The following is a 14,229-nucleotide window of genomic DNA, read 5'->3' as shown; positions in this document are numbered from 1 at the left end:
AATCTCCTTAAGTACTGTCATACCTTCTCTTAAAGGTGAAGTTTTGTGCACGTCTTTTCTTGCTCTAAGGCTCTTTCTAAATTATCCTTCTTTGTAAATTATTGAAGGAATAAATTGCTTTGTCAGAAGGATTACAGATTTTTGGGTAGCTTTTTTGTTTATCTACACTTGTGTGGGAAAAAAAACCCAACAAACAACAACAAACCAAACCCCCAAAACAACCACCCAACCCCCCAAAATAACAAGCACAATCAGTTGCAATAGTGATGTGTTAAAAATTGAAGTTTACATGCAGAAGTGTGTCTCCACTGAACAGTAACTTGTGTGTCTATAAACAACAAAAAGGTAGTGTTTTGATGATCACTGACTTTTTGATGACAATTCCAGTCATAAATATTTTCAGTATAAATCAACAAATGGTAAATCTTTCTTTTAAATTCATATTCAAGAATATCTTTCCTCAGCAGGGTATATTTCAACTGGTTAATATAGGTGTTTAGAAACAGGTTTGAATGCAGTTCTTTGCACCGAACTTTGCCTTTTAGCCAATAAAAAAAAGTGTATATCTCTTTGAACAAATATGCATTTGTGTACATATACATGCTTATGTATATATTTATGTAAAAAACCCTGATGTGTATATATACACAATTGTAGATCTTAATAATTTTCATGATCCAAATATCAGGTTATTTAAAAGAAGGATGTGTTGTAATATTCTGATTTATTTAACTCTGTAGTTTGTTCAGCCTGTGTTTAGCTGAAAATTAGAATTAAGTTGAATGTACAGAAGTAGTACAATTGCTTAAGTTTATATCTAAACTTTTGTCTTTACTAAGCAGATGTATTTTAACCTTAAATACAGATGATTGCTTAGATTCCTATTGCGAACATGCTTAAGCAGGTTAGCTGTCTACATTTGTTTGGCTACAGATTTAGATATTTCTGAAAACTATACAATGTGCCAAGGTGCCTTCAGGGGGGAAAAAAAAAATTGATGCCATGTCCATTTTGTTAAATCAGTGCATCTTCTTTGCAATCTGGTTATCCTTTTTCAAGTCTCTCTGCTTTTTCATCTCCTAGTGACTTGCTACATTTTGAGTTAAATGGACTCTGTCTATTAGCTAAACTAAGTTGAAGCAAAGGCTTTCCAGCATACCACCAACTGCGAGTACTTAAATGGAAGCACCAGTGTTAAGTCAGTTGTGAAGACTGAAAACAGTATGTATCCAATGTTGTGATATGCTTAATTGTGAGATCAGGTTCTGCATGCGACTACTATTTGTTGTTCATGCTGTTTATTTTTCCTTTTTTTGTATAATGCTTTGGATATACAAATATAGCATAATCTATTATTAAATAGCCAGTTCATGCGAGTCAAAGTATGGCTATTGGTTACTCTGATTGCAGTAACATCCCGGTTTTCAATGTCAACAAGACTTCTGTTCTTCTGGAATTTGTATGTTTGTAGCGCTTCCTTTTTTCTTCTTCCTGGGAGTTTGTCTTAAACTAAAGACAACTAACTAAATCTGTGGGGACATGATCCAAAGCCACTTCTTGACAGTCTGAGCCTCTAGGCAGTATCATTCTTATGCACTAGGTTGCTTCTGGTTTGTGGATTGAATGGCTACAGTCACATGTCAAACATGGATTGGATTTTAAAGGTTGTGTTTTTGTTGTAATTAGAAGCATTGCATATATAATAAATAGTTACTGCATGTGTCCAGACACTGACATCTTAGAGTTATGTAGTTTTTCCCTGCAAATTTCACCATTGCTCCTTTATCTTTTTGCCTCTGTATGGAAGCAGAGGGGATGCAAAAGAGTACCCAACCCCAGAAACTGCCAGTTTTCCAATTTCTTGATGCTTATTTTTTGTAAGTGTATTTTACCTTTTTGCTTTCACTTTCAGAGTAGATTTTCACCCACTTTGTACTTTTACAAATTAGTCGTTTTAAATTGCTTTGAATACCTGAATGTTTTTTAAAGCACTAAGTGTATTCCATAACATCAGAGGCTTAAACTTCAACCAGATGGCTGGAAATGTAGTCCAGGAAACCTTTGGGAGCTATTTGTAGGGGTGGATAAGATAGTAAAAATGGGCAGTAGGACAGTATGTGTTTGAATTCATAGTTCAGGCCTGCATTTGGTTTCTGTGAAGACTTCAGTTGCCTGAAAGTTGGTTGTAGTAGTTCATCTCAAAAGGTAAACAAGGTGTCACGTCCCTTTTGAGAGCTAGATCTCAGATGATTTTAAATCGATGAGTTTCAAAAGCAAACAGAAGTAAATAGCAAATTTGTGCTGTGAGCACTTGTGATATAGAGTAGATGCTCAGAAAGAAGCTGTTGAAGTAATGCCTTTCTGGATATTTCTCCCATGTCAAATATTAAAGAAATTTCATGTGCTATTTGTAGAAATTAAGAATGCTGTGAATTTTAAAGCTATTTCTTGCTTAGAGTTAATTTTTTTTTAATCTTTAACATTGTGATAGTTGCTTCCACAGATTTTTGGTTTGTAAAATGTTGTCTGCTTAGTCTTAGATCATTCTGTACCCCTGTCAGTTTTTAACTGGAAACATTATTAAACTGATATGGCTGTTTGGACCAGCTTCAGACTACTTAACATGATGTTGTGGGCCACAATTTTGGTAACTGCTGCTCTAGGAGATGCCATTCTAGTTGTTCATCAATATAAAAAAAATATAGAATAAATGCACAGGCTGTACTTACAGTGTTTCTCATTCATTTCTGTTTTATTTGTGCATCGCAGTAGAATGCTGTGATACCAGTGACGACATTCCAGGCTAAAGGCAGAATTGCCTGAGAGCTGCTGAAATTGCATTATAATACTTTTGAGTCACTTCTATCTTTTTTTTAAACATTAATTTTCCATTTTTATTCAAATATTTTGAAGGATTTGAAACGTTCGTTACCAGTTGGACTTGGACTTTCTGAAACCAAAATAACATCTCATGGCTTTGACAGCACCAAAGAGGGAGTCATTGAGGCAGGACCATTTCCAGGTAAAGGTAACTGCTTTTTGTGTCTTTATTTCTCAATTTAAAATCTTCATGCATATTTTTGTGTGGCCAGGAACACAATGTTCTGTAGCCGCTTTGAGCATTTTGGTGTAAATGTACACATTGAGATGTGCATTAGTGACAACCTGTTTTATCTTCTCTGGTAGCTGAGTTGTTAAAAAAGAGAATATATGCTACACTTCTATCTGTCAGGGGACTAGTGGAGACTAGTGGTAAATTGGTCTGCATTCACAGGAAAGGAAGTCCTTGAGCACCTTGAAATGATGTCAGACTGAGGAATATTACTATTAAATTTCATTGAAGTTTTCTTTAAATGTTGCAGGTATTGTTTTGATTTGAAACATAAGTGAAGAGTTATTTATTTCTTGATACACAGTTCACTTACCTGGAGCAGATGAATGAGTGGAATTCTTCTTTGCCTCTGAGATTTGTGTCTGCTTCTTTGTTATAGTGCATATATTACTTTAATGTATTGTTAGGAATGATAATGGTTTGGGTCTCTTTTTCCTAGTACTATCTAATGAAACAGTCTCCACATATTTTCTCAGCACAGAGTTGTGGTTGTTTATAGCATAAGGATTTTAGCTAATATTTAATTCACTATGCAAATATTAATGTATGTTTTAAAGAATCTAAGCTGGTATTAAACAATGAGAAATACAAAGTGATAAACAAGCCAGTAATGTCAGTGTTTCCCATCTGTCTAAGAACAAGAGTGTGCCACGATATAGTATGTGAAAGTGATATTTTAATGAATTTTTAATATTTTAATGAATAGCTTTGACAACTTCTGAATTTGAAAGGTTTGAAATGATCAGCTGTGAAAATAAGTCCCTTTGTGGTCATAAATTTAACTTACATTTTGCTTCATTTCCTGTTTGGTAAAATTCTCTGCTTATGAAAACAGTGATTCACATGCTGTACTTTCATATATTACAAAGTGAATGCTGTGGTTTCTTTAAGTCTTTGAAATTGTCAAAATATCTAGGTAAAACCGGGCAGATGGCAAACTGCTCACCGTTCTTGCGTTTTTGTATTCTATTAGCAGGATAACTGTTGCAGCTGGTAAGTGCGTTAGCTGATAAGGGAAGAAGTGTCTTAAGATGTGTTTCAAGATACAGTAATATGTTTGAAATCCAAATGTTCTGTGGAAAGTTATGTACACAAATGATGAGCTTTGGACATGTAATTTTTAACACTGTAGATATCACAGTTTTTCTATATTTTCTTCAGGTTTTTTGTAATTCTTTAAATCAGGGAGAGAGAGAAATGGTAGAAACTAAGGCTTCACATGAAACTATGGACAGAAGTAGAATGATTGCTCTATTTCTAAATATTCTATGTTCTGAGTGTCCTTATTGGGGCTTCATTTTTGAATGCAAAGTAGACAATACTGGAGGGGAAGAGCTTTTAGGATTTGGGAGGATGTTGAATGATGAAGCATGCATAAGGCTGCATTAATACTCTGTCAAATGATAAGGGTTTTTTTAAACTGCTTGTCTTGGCTCGCTTGCTGAAGTGATTCAGTCTTTAGGCCTTTAGCAGGATCTTGCAGTCAAAATTTTATGCCTGGATGAATCCAGTTGCAGCTCTTACGCAATGTATCGCTACAGAAGGACACAGCAAGTGAGCTATCTTTTAATATCATCTTTTCTGTGCAGTTGGATCCAAATCATTGGATTTGCATACGCTGTGTTAGTAGTGCTCTGTAGTATGTTTAAAAGACAAGAGCTGATTGTTGATTCTGTTACTTTAAGTGGTATTTTTGGTGTTACTGGTAACTGAATTCGGTTGAAACTGCTAGAGTTTAGGTTTGATTTCCCTTCTCCCCAGCACAGTCAGCCCTGAAGTATCTTGGAATTTCTCAGCAAAAGCAATAAAAGCTGCCACCACCCCACCACCCCCCCCCCCCATATGATGGTTACTCATCACTACAGAGAGATAGCTAATTTGTTTGGTTTTTAAATCCTGAAAATTTCATAAGAATGCCACTTCACATCTATGTGGTACGAAAGAGTGGCAAAACTCTGAAAAGCATAATCCTAAAACAGCTTGGAGAACATACATGGTGCAGGTTATTTGAAGTTGGGTTTGTTGGTTTGTTGTTTTTTTTTTTTAAAGAGAACAAGCAAGTGCTGTAAAAATCTTTCTTTTGGGAAGGAGATTACACACCTTAACAGCTAATAGCTCATATGATCTTCAGAATAGCTTATTGCTGTGTGTTTACACAGATGTAGAAGTAGATGTTAATCAGGTATATCTGAAATCTTACTTCACCCCTTAATGCTGTGAGTACCATTCAGTGACAGAGCAGAGTGAAATCTACCTAGACCTCAAAAAGTTTTCAGTAGTGGAAGCTGTATATAACAATCTTTCGTGGAATTTTCAGTTGATAGTATATACTTTACTGAAGCTCTTAGTTGTATTTACTCTCACAAAAAGAAGTTTGGCATCATGACATAGAGAAAAAGATTAAATCATGAAAACTTGGAGTAGTTCACATGAACAGCTGCACGTCTTAAAAAGCATTTCCATCAGAAATTCCAGCAGCTTTTCTGTGAATGCTTCTATTTATTGTGTTGCTGAAGCAAATGTTTCTTTGTTTTGGAGAAAAACCTACCTGTGTAAAAGTGCACATTGTCTTCTAAGGGGAGAGGATGGATTTTCATGGTTAAATATGTCCCCTTTTCAGGTTCCTCAGCATCACCCAAATCATCTGTTATATCTCCTAGCAGTGCAGCAGCTAGCAGACTGGCTGGACAAGGTTGTGATTTAATTATTCCCACAGGTATCATAGCACTGAATGGATAACGCCCTTGTCTCTGCTGACACTGTACTAACTCCTCTGTGTCTCTAATATTTTACTGTTAGTTGGAAATATAACTTCTGGGTTTTTTTGGTGGCTCTCATTTCTGGCTTTTAACAGTTCACAAAGTAACCTCCGCTTCCCTTTCTGTATGCTGCTTTTTGCTCCATAGAATTTAAAAAATAATTACCAAATATTAATAATAACAAAGAGTAGCTAAAATGGGAGTAACCAAAATCTTTTATTTAGGTTAAAGCTGAAACTTTTGATGTTTTTTGCCAAAATGATCATGTATTCCAGTAGAATAGAGTATGAGGTGGCCATTAGGAATTCACAACACCCAAACTGGGCTTTGCCACTTGACTCATTTTGTGCCTATGGGCAAATTACTTAACATCTTTGTCTGTTTCCTCCTATATAAAAGGAGAAAGCCTATTCAGTTACCTCATAAGGGTGTTGAGAGGATTAATTACTTAATGTTTGCGCAGCATTTTGAAGACGTAAAGAACATAGTAGAGCTTGATGCTAAAGAAGTATCTTGAGGCATCTGTATAGACTTTTTTCCAAACTCTTATTTATATAAATAACTTGGCAAGACTAAGGTGACTGTAAGTAGCAGCAGGGATTAGAGTTGGTCTAAATTGTACATGAGTAAATAAAAACGTTGCTTAAAAAGTGATAGTGCTTTGCAATTCTTACTATTTATGACACTTGGAAATATTTTTGCAAAATTAAAACTTAGAATCCACATGATATCTTATACTAGCTGGAGAATGCTAAGTATTAGCAATTAATATGTGGTGATTTGCCCTAGATATTTTAATTTGTTGCTTAAATGGTTTTCGTTGCTGTTTTTATACTGGTGGTTAATTAGTCCTAATACAATGAGCTAATAAAGCTGAAATAATTTAAATATTGGCTGAACGCATCTTCTGGAAAGGATGACGTTCACTGGAAAAGTTGTACTCTGTGACAACAGTTTTTATATGCTGATAATTTTCATTTAATGGTCTGCAGGTTGTAAACAGTCTTTTAGATTGACTAAATCCAAGAGGGTGTTCAACTGTTAGAATTTTAAAACATAGATTAAGTAATAAACTGTTTTAAGGTTGGTTAGTAAAACTCCTTGCATTCAGGTAAGCTTTATTCAGTTCACTCCTACATGAAGTACTGAGATATACACGCACTTCGTATCAGTTTAAAAATAATTCTTTATGGAATTGATTTTGAAAATCAGCACATTCATCTGAAGTTCTTACTGTCACCTTGCTCTGCTTTTGCATGCACAAATCTTCCATACCTGGCATTAATCCCTTAAAACAAAAGTGAAGGCCTTGAAGATTTGCTTTGTGTCTGACATAGGGGGCAGAGCTCAACAGAAGAGTGGACCCGTTGTGTTAGCAGATGAAGTAAAGAATCCAGCAATGGAAAAATTGGAATTGGTGAGAAAGTGGAGCCTAAACACTTACAAGGTATGCAGACATATATTTGTGTGTGTGTGTGTATGTATTCTAGAAATGAGCTTGCTACTAGATTGGACTAAAGCTTTCGAAGTATTGTACTATGGTATGAAAGTAATCTGTTGTTGCAGCGAGCGTAAGCAAGAGAAGGCTTAATTGTCTTCCAAGTGTAGCATTCTTTGTAAGCCTTTTTAAATCCCTGGTTTTCATTGGAAAATCTTTCATAGGCTATTATTGATTTAATGAGGTAAAGAATGTGTTCCTTTTCTAATGCCCCCTCCAACATACAGAATGTACAGGTTTCAGCACCAATGCTTCTAATTAAATCTTTGCTATCTTTCAGTTGATTGCTGATACAATAAAATTTTATCTGATGGGAAAAAGTCAGGCCTATCTACAAGTTCCATACTTGTTAATTGCTATTCTGATGGTTTTGTTCTGTCTTGGCTGATTGTTCTTTCTTAGTGTTGGAATTGTTGCTTCAATTCATGTGTGTTTTACTCTTATATGATGCTTTGTCATCAATTGGGATTTGATGAAATTAAAATAATAACAAAAGAATAAAGAAAAGGTGCTTAAAGCCAGACCAGTTAGCTAGACTTTTTAATGACTCTCGTTAAAAAGCCATAAGGTGAGGAACAATTGTCAGGGAATACATTACTGTTAGGAGTTTCAAAGAAAGACCAGTTTTGAAAAACAGCTTTTTGTTATGCCTGCAACTTAAATGACAGCGGTCTGGACAGGTGGGTTGTGCATCAGTGGGATCTACATCAGACCCTGAAGAAGTGAAGAATCTGTGGAAACCACTTCCCTGGTAAAACAGAGATCTGAATTCCTCTAGTGTTCTTAACTCCAGAAAAGGACTTCCTCCCCAGTGAGGATGGGAAGCAGGGATGAAGAAGTTCTATCCACTGGTAAACGCTTACACTGCTGTTTGTGTTAGAATCGGAAGTTAGGCTTTTTTGGAGGAGTAGGATTGTTCAGAGAGACCTTATGAATTCATTTGGAGTTGAGGGAGTATTATGCAAATGTCCCTGGAGATGCCATACATTTGAAAACACTTTGTGTCAGCTAGATACAAAAAGCATATTGAATTTGATTAAGGACAGTATTTCAGTTTGTGGACATACTGGCTTGCTTTGGTTCCCCTGGGAACCATGGGAACCCCTGGGTCCCATGGGAACCCCTGGGTCATGGGAAGAAGTCTCCTCCTTATCTTGTAATAACTAACTTGATCATAGGTTAGAAGATGCAAGAAATAAAGGTCAGGAGTAAATCGTTAGTGGAGGGAGGTCAGCAGCTGAAATGTATGCTATTCAATGTGCCAGACATTAATCAAGAAGTGGAGTTAGTGGTGTAACTTGCAGTTAGGAAGTTCTTTAGGAATCAGAAGTGAGTAGTTTGTCATGGTGTCTGTATCAGGAGTTGTAAAATCTAAGTTATTGGATATGTTCAGAAGTCATACCCATCTGTGAAGAGATGATCAAGTATGCTTCCATATATTTTGAGTACCTCGGGGGTTTTTTGTCCGGTATGCATTTCTGAATGAGATACAGTTGCTTTTATTGTCTCCCACTTTTATTTCTGTTTTAAGAAACTGTTTTCAGTTGAAAATCACAGGAGGTTAAAGCTGCTCTTTTGTATAGCCTAACCATGAATTTTCGTAGACTGCGTTTAACTTTTTCCCATAATTTATAACTTGATAAGATTATTCTGTTGCCTTTGCAACTACTGTTGCTCTTCACTCCAATCTTATGCTCACTAGTAATCATGAGTCAGCATCAGAAGAAAGTGCTGTTCTTTCCATAATCTAGCAGCAAGAGCTTTTTCTGTTCTGTGCCCTTCCTCTGCCTCCCCCTTTGGATGAGAAAGGAGTTCTCAGTTTAGCAAAAAGACATAGGCACGAGAAAGTTGTGACTCTTCTTGACTTTCAGCAATTCTAATGAGAAGTTTTATCTTTTTGTTTTTCATATAACTTCTTAAACTTTGAGGAAAAAAACCCAATATACTTGTTTTACAAGCCTCTCTAATACTAGGCTACTATTGGAACATTTATTTGAGACATGTCTAGTAATGTCTGTTGGTATTTTAACATGTGCAATTTAAAATACATTTCTCTGAAATGTAATTTGGTGGTTTTTCTTTGATAGAGTTGTTTTTCTTAAATTTTGCCTCGTGTGACTTCTTTTTGAAGAGTGTGATCTTATTCAGGACAGTATTCTTTTTAGATACTCTTTTAGAACAAAGCAAAATGGAATTAATGTGTGGAATTTCCTCCATTTGCTAGTGAGAATGTACAGCAACTTGTGTGTCTGTACTAGTCTGCTTAGAACCAGAGTAAATCAAAATAGATAGGTGCATCTTCTTTCTCAATTATTCCTGTTCAGTCTCAGTGTTCAACTTTAGCTACATCTCAGTCTAACGAAGTATGCAGTGTAAGTCTTTCCAGTTACTTGTTTTTCATCACTTGTCACTGCTGGGGTTTTTTAGGTGTTTTGCTGTAGCTTCTGAAGCAAATACTCTTTGATTGAAAATAACTCCTTCCTTTAATTTATTCTTGCTGCCAAAAATTTTGCCTTCTGTGGTTCAGATTTTTCTCTTGCATTTCCATAGGGGTGTGTGTGTCTGTCTCAGCTTTTTTGGAAAACAGCTAAAATTTATCCATTAATTCCATAGTTCCTAGTGAAATGCTTATTTATGTTCTGACCACACTCATTGCTAAGCTGTATTTTGCAATTTCTGTTGCAGACTTTGGTAGTAAAGTTGTATTCTGTGTTGATATGATTTGTTATGCTCTCCCAAACTTCTCCATTCTTGACAGACAAAATGTCTGCTGTGCTCTTTCTTGTTAATTAGTTGAATCTAATGAAGTAGCCCAAATAGTCTGTACCTTCCAATCTAAAGGTTATGAGTTATGACCAACTCGTTCTGCTTGATCATTCTTGAGTCTTTCCAGTCTTTGTCTATTAAATTTAGAAAGGACATAAAACTTGTAGCAGGTTAAATGTGTATCTCCTTTGGATATAGTGAAGACTGGATTAAACTAAAGTCCTCGAATTTCCCGGGAAACCCTAGGAAATCCAGTGCTGTAATCTATTTGGGGAACGTGATACAAGTCGGGCTTGGGCATTATTTCACCTAGCAAAACAGCAGCTTTGCACTTAGGTTAAGTCCCTTCAGAGTAGTTGTGGCCTTGACTACTAACTACATTTCCTTGTAATTCTGTTTCTAGCAGTAATTCTTCATATGTGTAACTTGGTTATGTCTTCACCTCTTGGGCCCGCAGATTAAGTTCAAGTAACTTACTGTAACAGCTAATAATTCCTGCTTTCCGTAGATAAATTGTATGGTTTTGGTATACATCTGCTTTGCAAATGGCTTCTCCTGTGTTTCAGTCAAGGGAAACCCCAGCGTACATCCTGGGATGCTCACTGCCAAGTTGCGCTCAAATCTCTGGCAGAGAAGGTGTCACAGATAAGTGGAATGTGATAGCAGCCAGAGCTGTCACAGCCATTTGCTGGGTGAAAGTGTCTACAGCCTTGTAAAGCACGTTTTCTGTGTTAATGAACTGCAAATCTGTTAAGAATTTGACTTGTGATAGAAAAGAAATCGTAAGTCTTTCTGAGACAATCAGCTCCATTTTATAGATGTGTAAATAATGAGAAATGCATTTTAGTAGTTTTACACATTTCTTGGTAGGAGTTTCCAGTGTCCCAGTCAGCTTTAAAAAACATAATATGAATGATCTGGAATTGGATAGTTGGTAGACAAAGCCCAAAGATAACTAGATATTTTTATGCAGAAGTAGTAATACTCCCATTAACTGACTTTAATGCAGTGGACTAAGTTGCTTCTTTTAACTTAATGAGATTCACCAAACCTAAAAAGAGATAAGTGTTCTTTTACTTGAGAAACAATTAGTTATGCTCTTGATTTGTTAACTTGAATATTCATCTTGGTAGGAGTTGAGACTTGTCCAGCTGTTCTTGCTGAGTCCTGATAAACTTCTAAGGAGTGTGTTGTTTTTTCAGTTTGTTGTGCAAACTTATATTGGGAGGGGTGATTGTGAAAGAATTGTGTGTAATTATACGTCCCTTGAAGCTGAAAATGGGTGTATGCTGTGTTGTCTTGAGTATACTTGATTCTTTATAATTTAATTTTCCCCCCCCCAGTGTACACGTCAGATCATCTCTGAAAAATTGGGTCGTGGCTCAAGAACAGTAGATCTGGAACTAGAAGCTCAAATAGATATATTGAGAGATAACAAAAAAAAATATGAAAATATCTTGAGACTGGCACAGACGCTATCCACACAACTCTTCCAGATGGTACATACCCAAAGGCAACTTGGAGATGCATTTGCTGACCTGAGTTTGAAATCATTGGAACTTCATGTAAGACTTTTTGGTGTTAAAAAATAAAATGGCAGAGATGAAGATAAGCCTAATTGACTCGTGTGGGGAATATAGTAGTTAGCAGCTACTTTTCTAAACATTGTAGTTAACAGTATATTACAAACTCCTTGTGTTAAAAGCTTATGTAATTCACAACTGTAGGAAATTATTAAAATTACTGTAGTTCTTTATTGTTTTTTAAATGTTTGCCTTTAGTTGATGGTTGGACTCAAGAACCAACAACTTTCCTTTGTATAGAAAATGTATTTTACTATTAATTTTGCTTCTAATGAAATGTCATCAAAGTGTTCCAGAGTGTTAACGTCATTTCAATTACAGGATGTCTTTGGGGAATACGCCTGGGAGTAAGTAGAATAGGGCACATTACTTCACTTGTGCACATTGAATATGAGTAAATTATTTTTCTGTAGCATATTTAAGCATTGAGATTTCATCTCAAAGTCTTGTTTTAATCAGAATCTTGCTGCTAATAGGACTATATTATGTTGTTTTGCGTTTCTGAGCAAGAGAGGTAATCTTTAGATATCTGCATTTGGGTTATTATGATTCCTTGGTTTAGAGGTTTATGTAACACTGGCACTTTTTGTTGCTGATAATAAAACTGTCTGCTGTAAAGAGAAGGTGGATGTTGCATACAAAACATAGTAGCTGGCTTGCTTCTGCATTGATTGTTCTGTACTTCCGAAGTTAAAGCAGTTTCATACTGCTACTGATCCTTTGGAAAACCAGTATTAAGGGGCTTAATGATTCCCTAAAACATAGCTGCTGAAACAGCCCAAATTATCTCTGTGATTATTAAACTTAACCTCTGTCTGTTTATTTTTCCCTTTTCATGACTGTCTATTAAGGGAGGAGGTGAAGTTCATAGATGCGGAGAGGAATCTTAACTGATAGGTAGCTGAAAAAAATTTGAGACTCCTGCACTGGAGTACAGGAATTTTTAATATTGCAGTCTGACAGATGAAAATCTGTGAAAGTAGAGCACTTCTAGCAGCTAAGAAATGAAATAATCTGCTAAAAGACATTTTTAATAACCAGTTTACTCTTAACACAAATACAGACATGTGGTTTGTGGCAGAACTTAGCGATTGTTGTGAAGTATGTGCTGAAGCTGGATGTTTCTTCTGAAACGTGGATTAAATTTGGCATCATGCTCTTGTTTAATGAATGCCTTTTTTTTTTTCCGTGAGTAGCTTGTAACTTCTAATGCTGTTCTTCCACGTTCTTTCAGCATCTTGTACTGGTCTTGGAATCTGTTTCAGTCATTCATCTCTTGTGTAGATTATTGAATGGGGCTGCTGATGAAAATCAAATAAAGGTTTCTGCTGCTGTAATAAAAGTTATCTGACCTTCGCCTCTTGGAGACTTGCCTGATGTTTGTCTCTTTCCTCTTTGTGTTTCCCTGTTGTTTAATCTGTACCGTATTACTATCTGTAGCCTGGCCTACTCTTCTTGGATGTTTGGATAGCATTGTTGCCTCTAAAGAGACTAAAGTCTAGTGCAAGACTAAAAGTAAAGTTTCTGAACAGTTAGTCTTTAATGTTTAATGTGATAACAGTATATAAGTTAAAAAAAAAATCAAAACCCACACCAGTTCTTAAGGTAATATTATTTTATACATGATAACAAAATGACATCTCAGTGTGGTATCTACAGAGGTATTACTTAATGTGAATGTTTTGCTGTTTTGCTTTTGGATACAAAGATAACTGCTGGTTCCAGGCTCATGCGCCTCCAATTATATAGACAGATGAATTCCAATTTTAATTGATCTGTGCATAGAGTATGAACTGAGTTTAAACTCTTGATACAGAAAGGATTTCCTGCCTTGTTTCATAAGAGGCATCCACAGAGGTCATGGACAAAACTCAAAAAGTTTTTATATGAAACTGTATGAACCAATCAGTAGAAAGATAGTTTTGGTGGCTAGCATGTTTCTTAGTACTGCAAGCCACTGCAGTCCCATCCTTCTTACCCCCGCCTTTGAATTGGTAGTGTTGCTTACGTGGGTTTGCAGTGATCTGGGTAATTGCAGTCTTACCTGCAGGAGGGAAAAGAGATGGGACTAAACACTGCTGAAAAGGGGCAGTCCTGCTGCTGTTGTCTCTGCCTGTATGCTCTGATTTCTTCCCCATGCCAGCGCTTGTGTTACTGTGTAGCTGGTAATGTTAGAGCAAAACCAGCTGAAAAATACTGTTTTTATTTCAGCAAGGCCTGTAGTGATTTAACTGGCTGCTTTTGCCACTGAGGCAGCTGTGCAAAGCAAAGGCAACAGATCCTTAGCAGTGTTTACAGGGCTCAGCTCATGAAAACTTGCCCTAAATTCTCTTCCTTTTTTTCTTCCCCTTCAAATTGCTTACTTCCACTGCACCTCCTTTACTAGAGCATTCTTCCCTTACCATTGCCCATTACCCTTACCCTTGTGAAGTTGTTAATGTTAACATGAAATATCATTTGGCTTTGGTGTTTGTGTTCTAGACAGATGAAAGGGAACTGGGAGAATGCAGC

General features: G+C 36.2%; 1 protein-coding gene across 11 annotated transcripts in view; it reads left to right on the top strand.

The window, feature by feature from the left end:
* ARFIP1 (ARF interacting protein 1) overlaps positions 1-14,229 on the top strand; it is a 43,722-nt gene that overhangs the window by 15,498 nt on the left and 13,995 nt on the right. For 6 of the 11 annotated variants that reach the window (XM_074823008.1, XM_074823014.1, XM_074823011.1 and 3 more), the window contains 4 exons: positions 2,914-3,028; positions 5,733-5,828; positions 7,209-7,318; positions 11,479-11,700. In XM_074823008.1, the coding sequence (XP_074679109.1) occupies positions 2,914-3,028; positions 5,733-5,828; positions 7,209-7,318; positions 11,479-11,700 (543 nt within the window). The remainder of the gene's footprint in view (positions 1-2,913; positions 3,029-5,732; positions 5,829-7,208; positions 7,319-11,478; positions 11,701-14,229) is intronic. The other 5 variants (XM_074823013.1, XM_074823012.1, XM_074823010.1 and 2 more) reach the window with 5 other exon arrangements.

Source organism: Strix aluco, chromosome 4 (assembly GCF_031877795.1).
Source record: "Strix aluco isolate bStrAlu1 chromosome 4, bStrAlu1.hap1, whole genome shotgun sequence".
NCBI lineage: Eukaryota > Metazoa > Chordata > Aves > Strigiformes > Strigidae > Strix > Strix aluco.
Note: the sequence above shows the minus strand (reverse complement) of the source record. Positions and strands in the feature narration are given on the sequence as shown.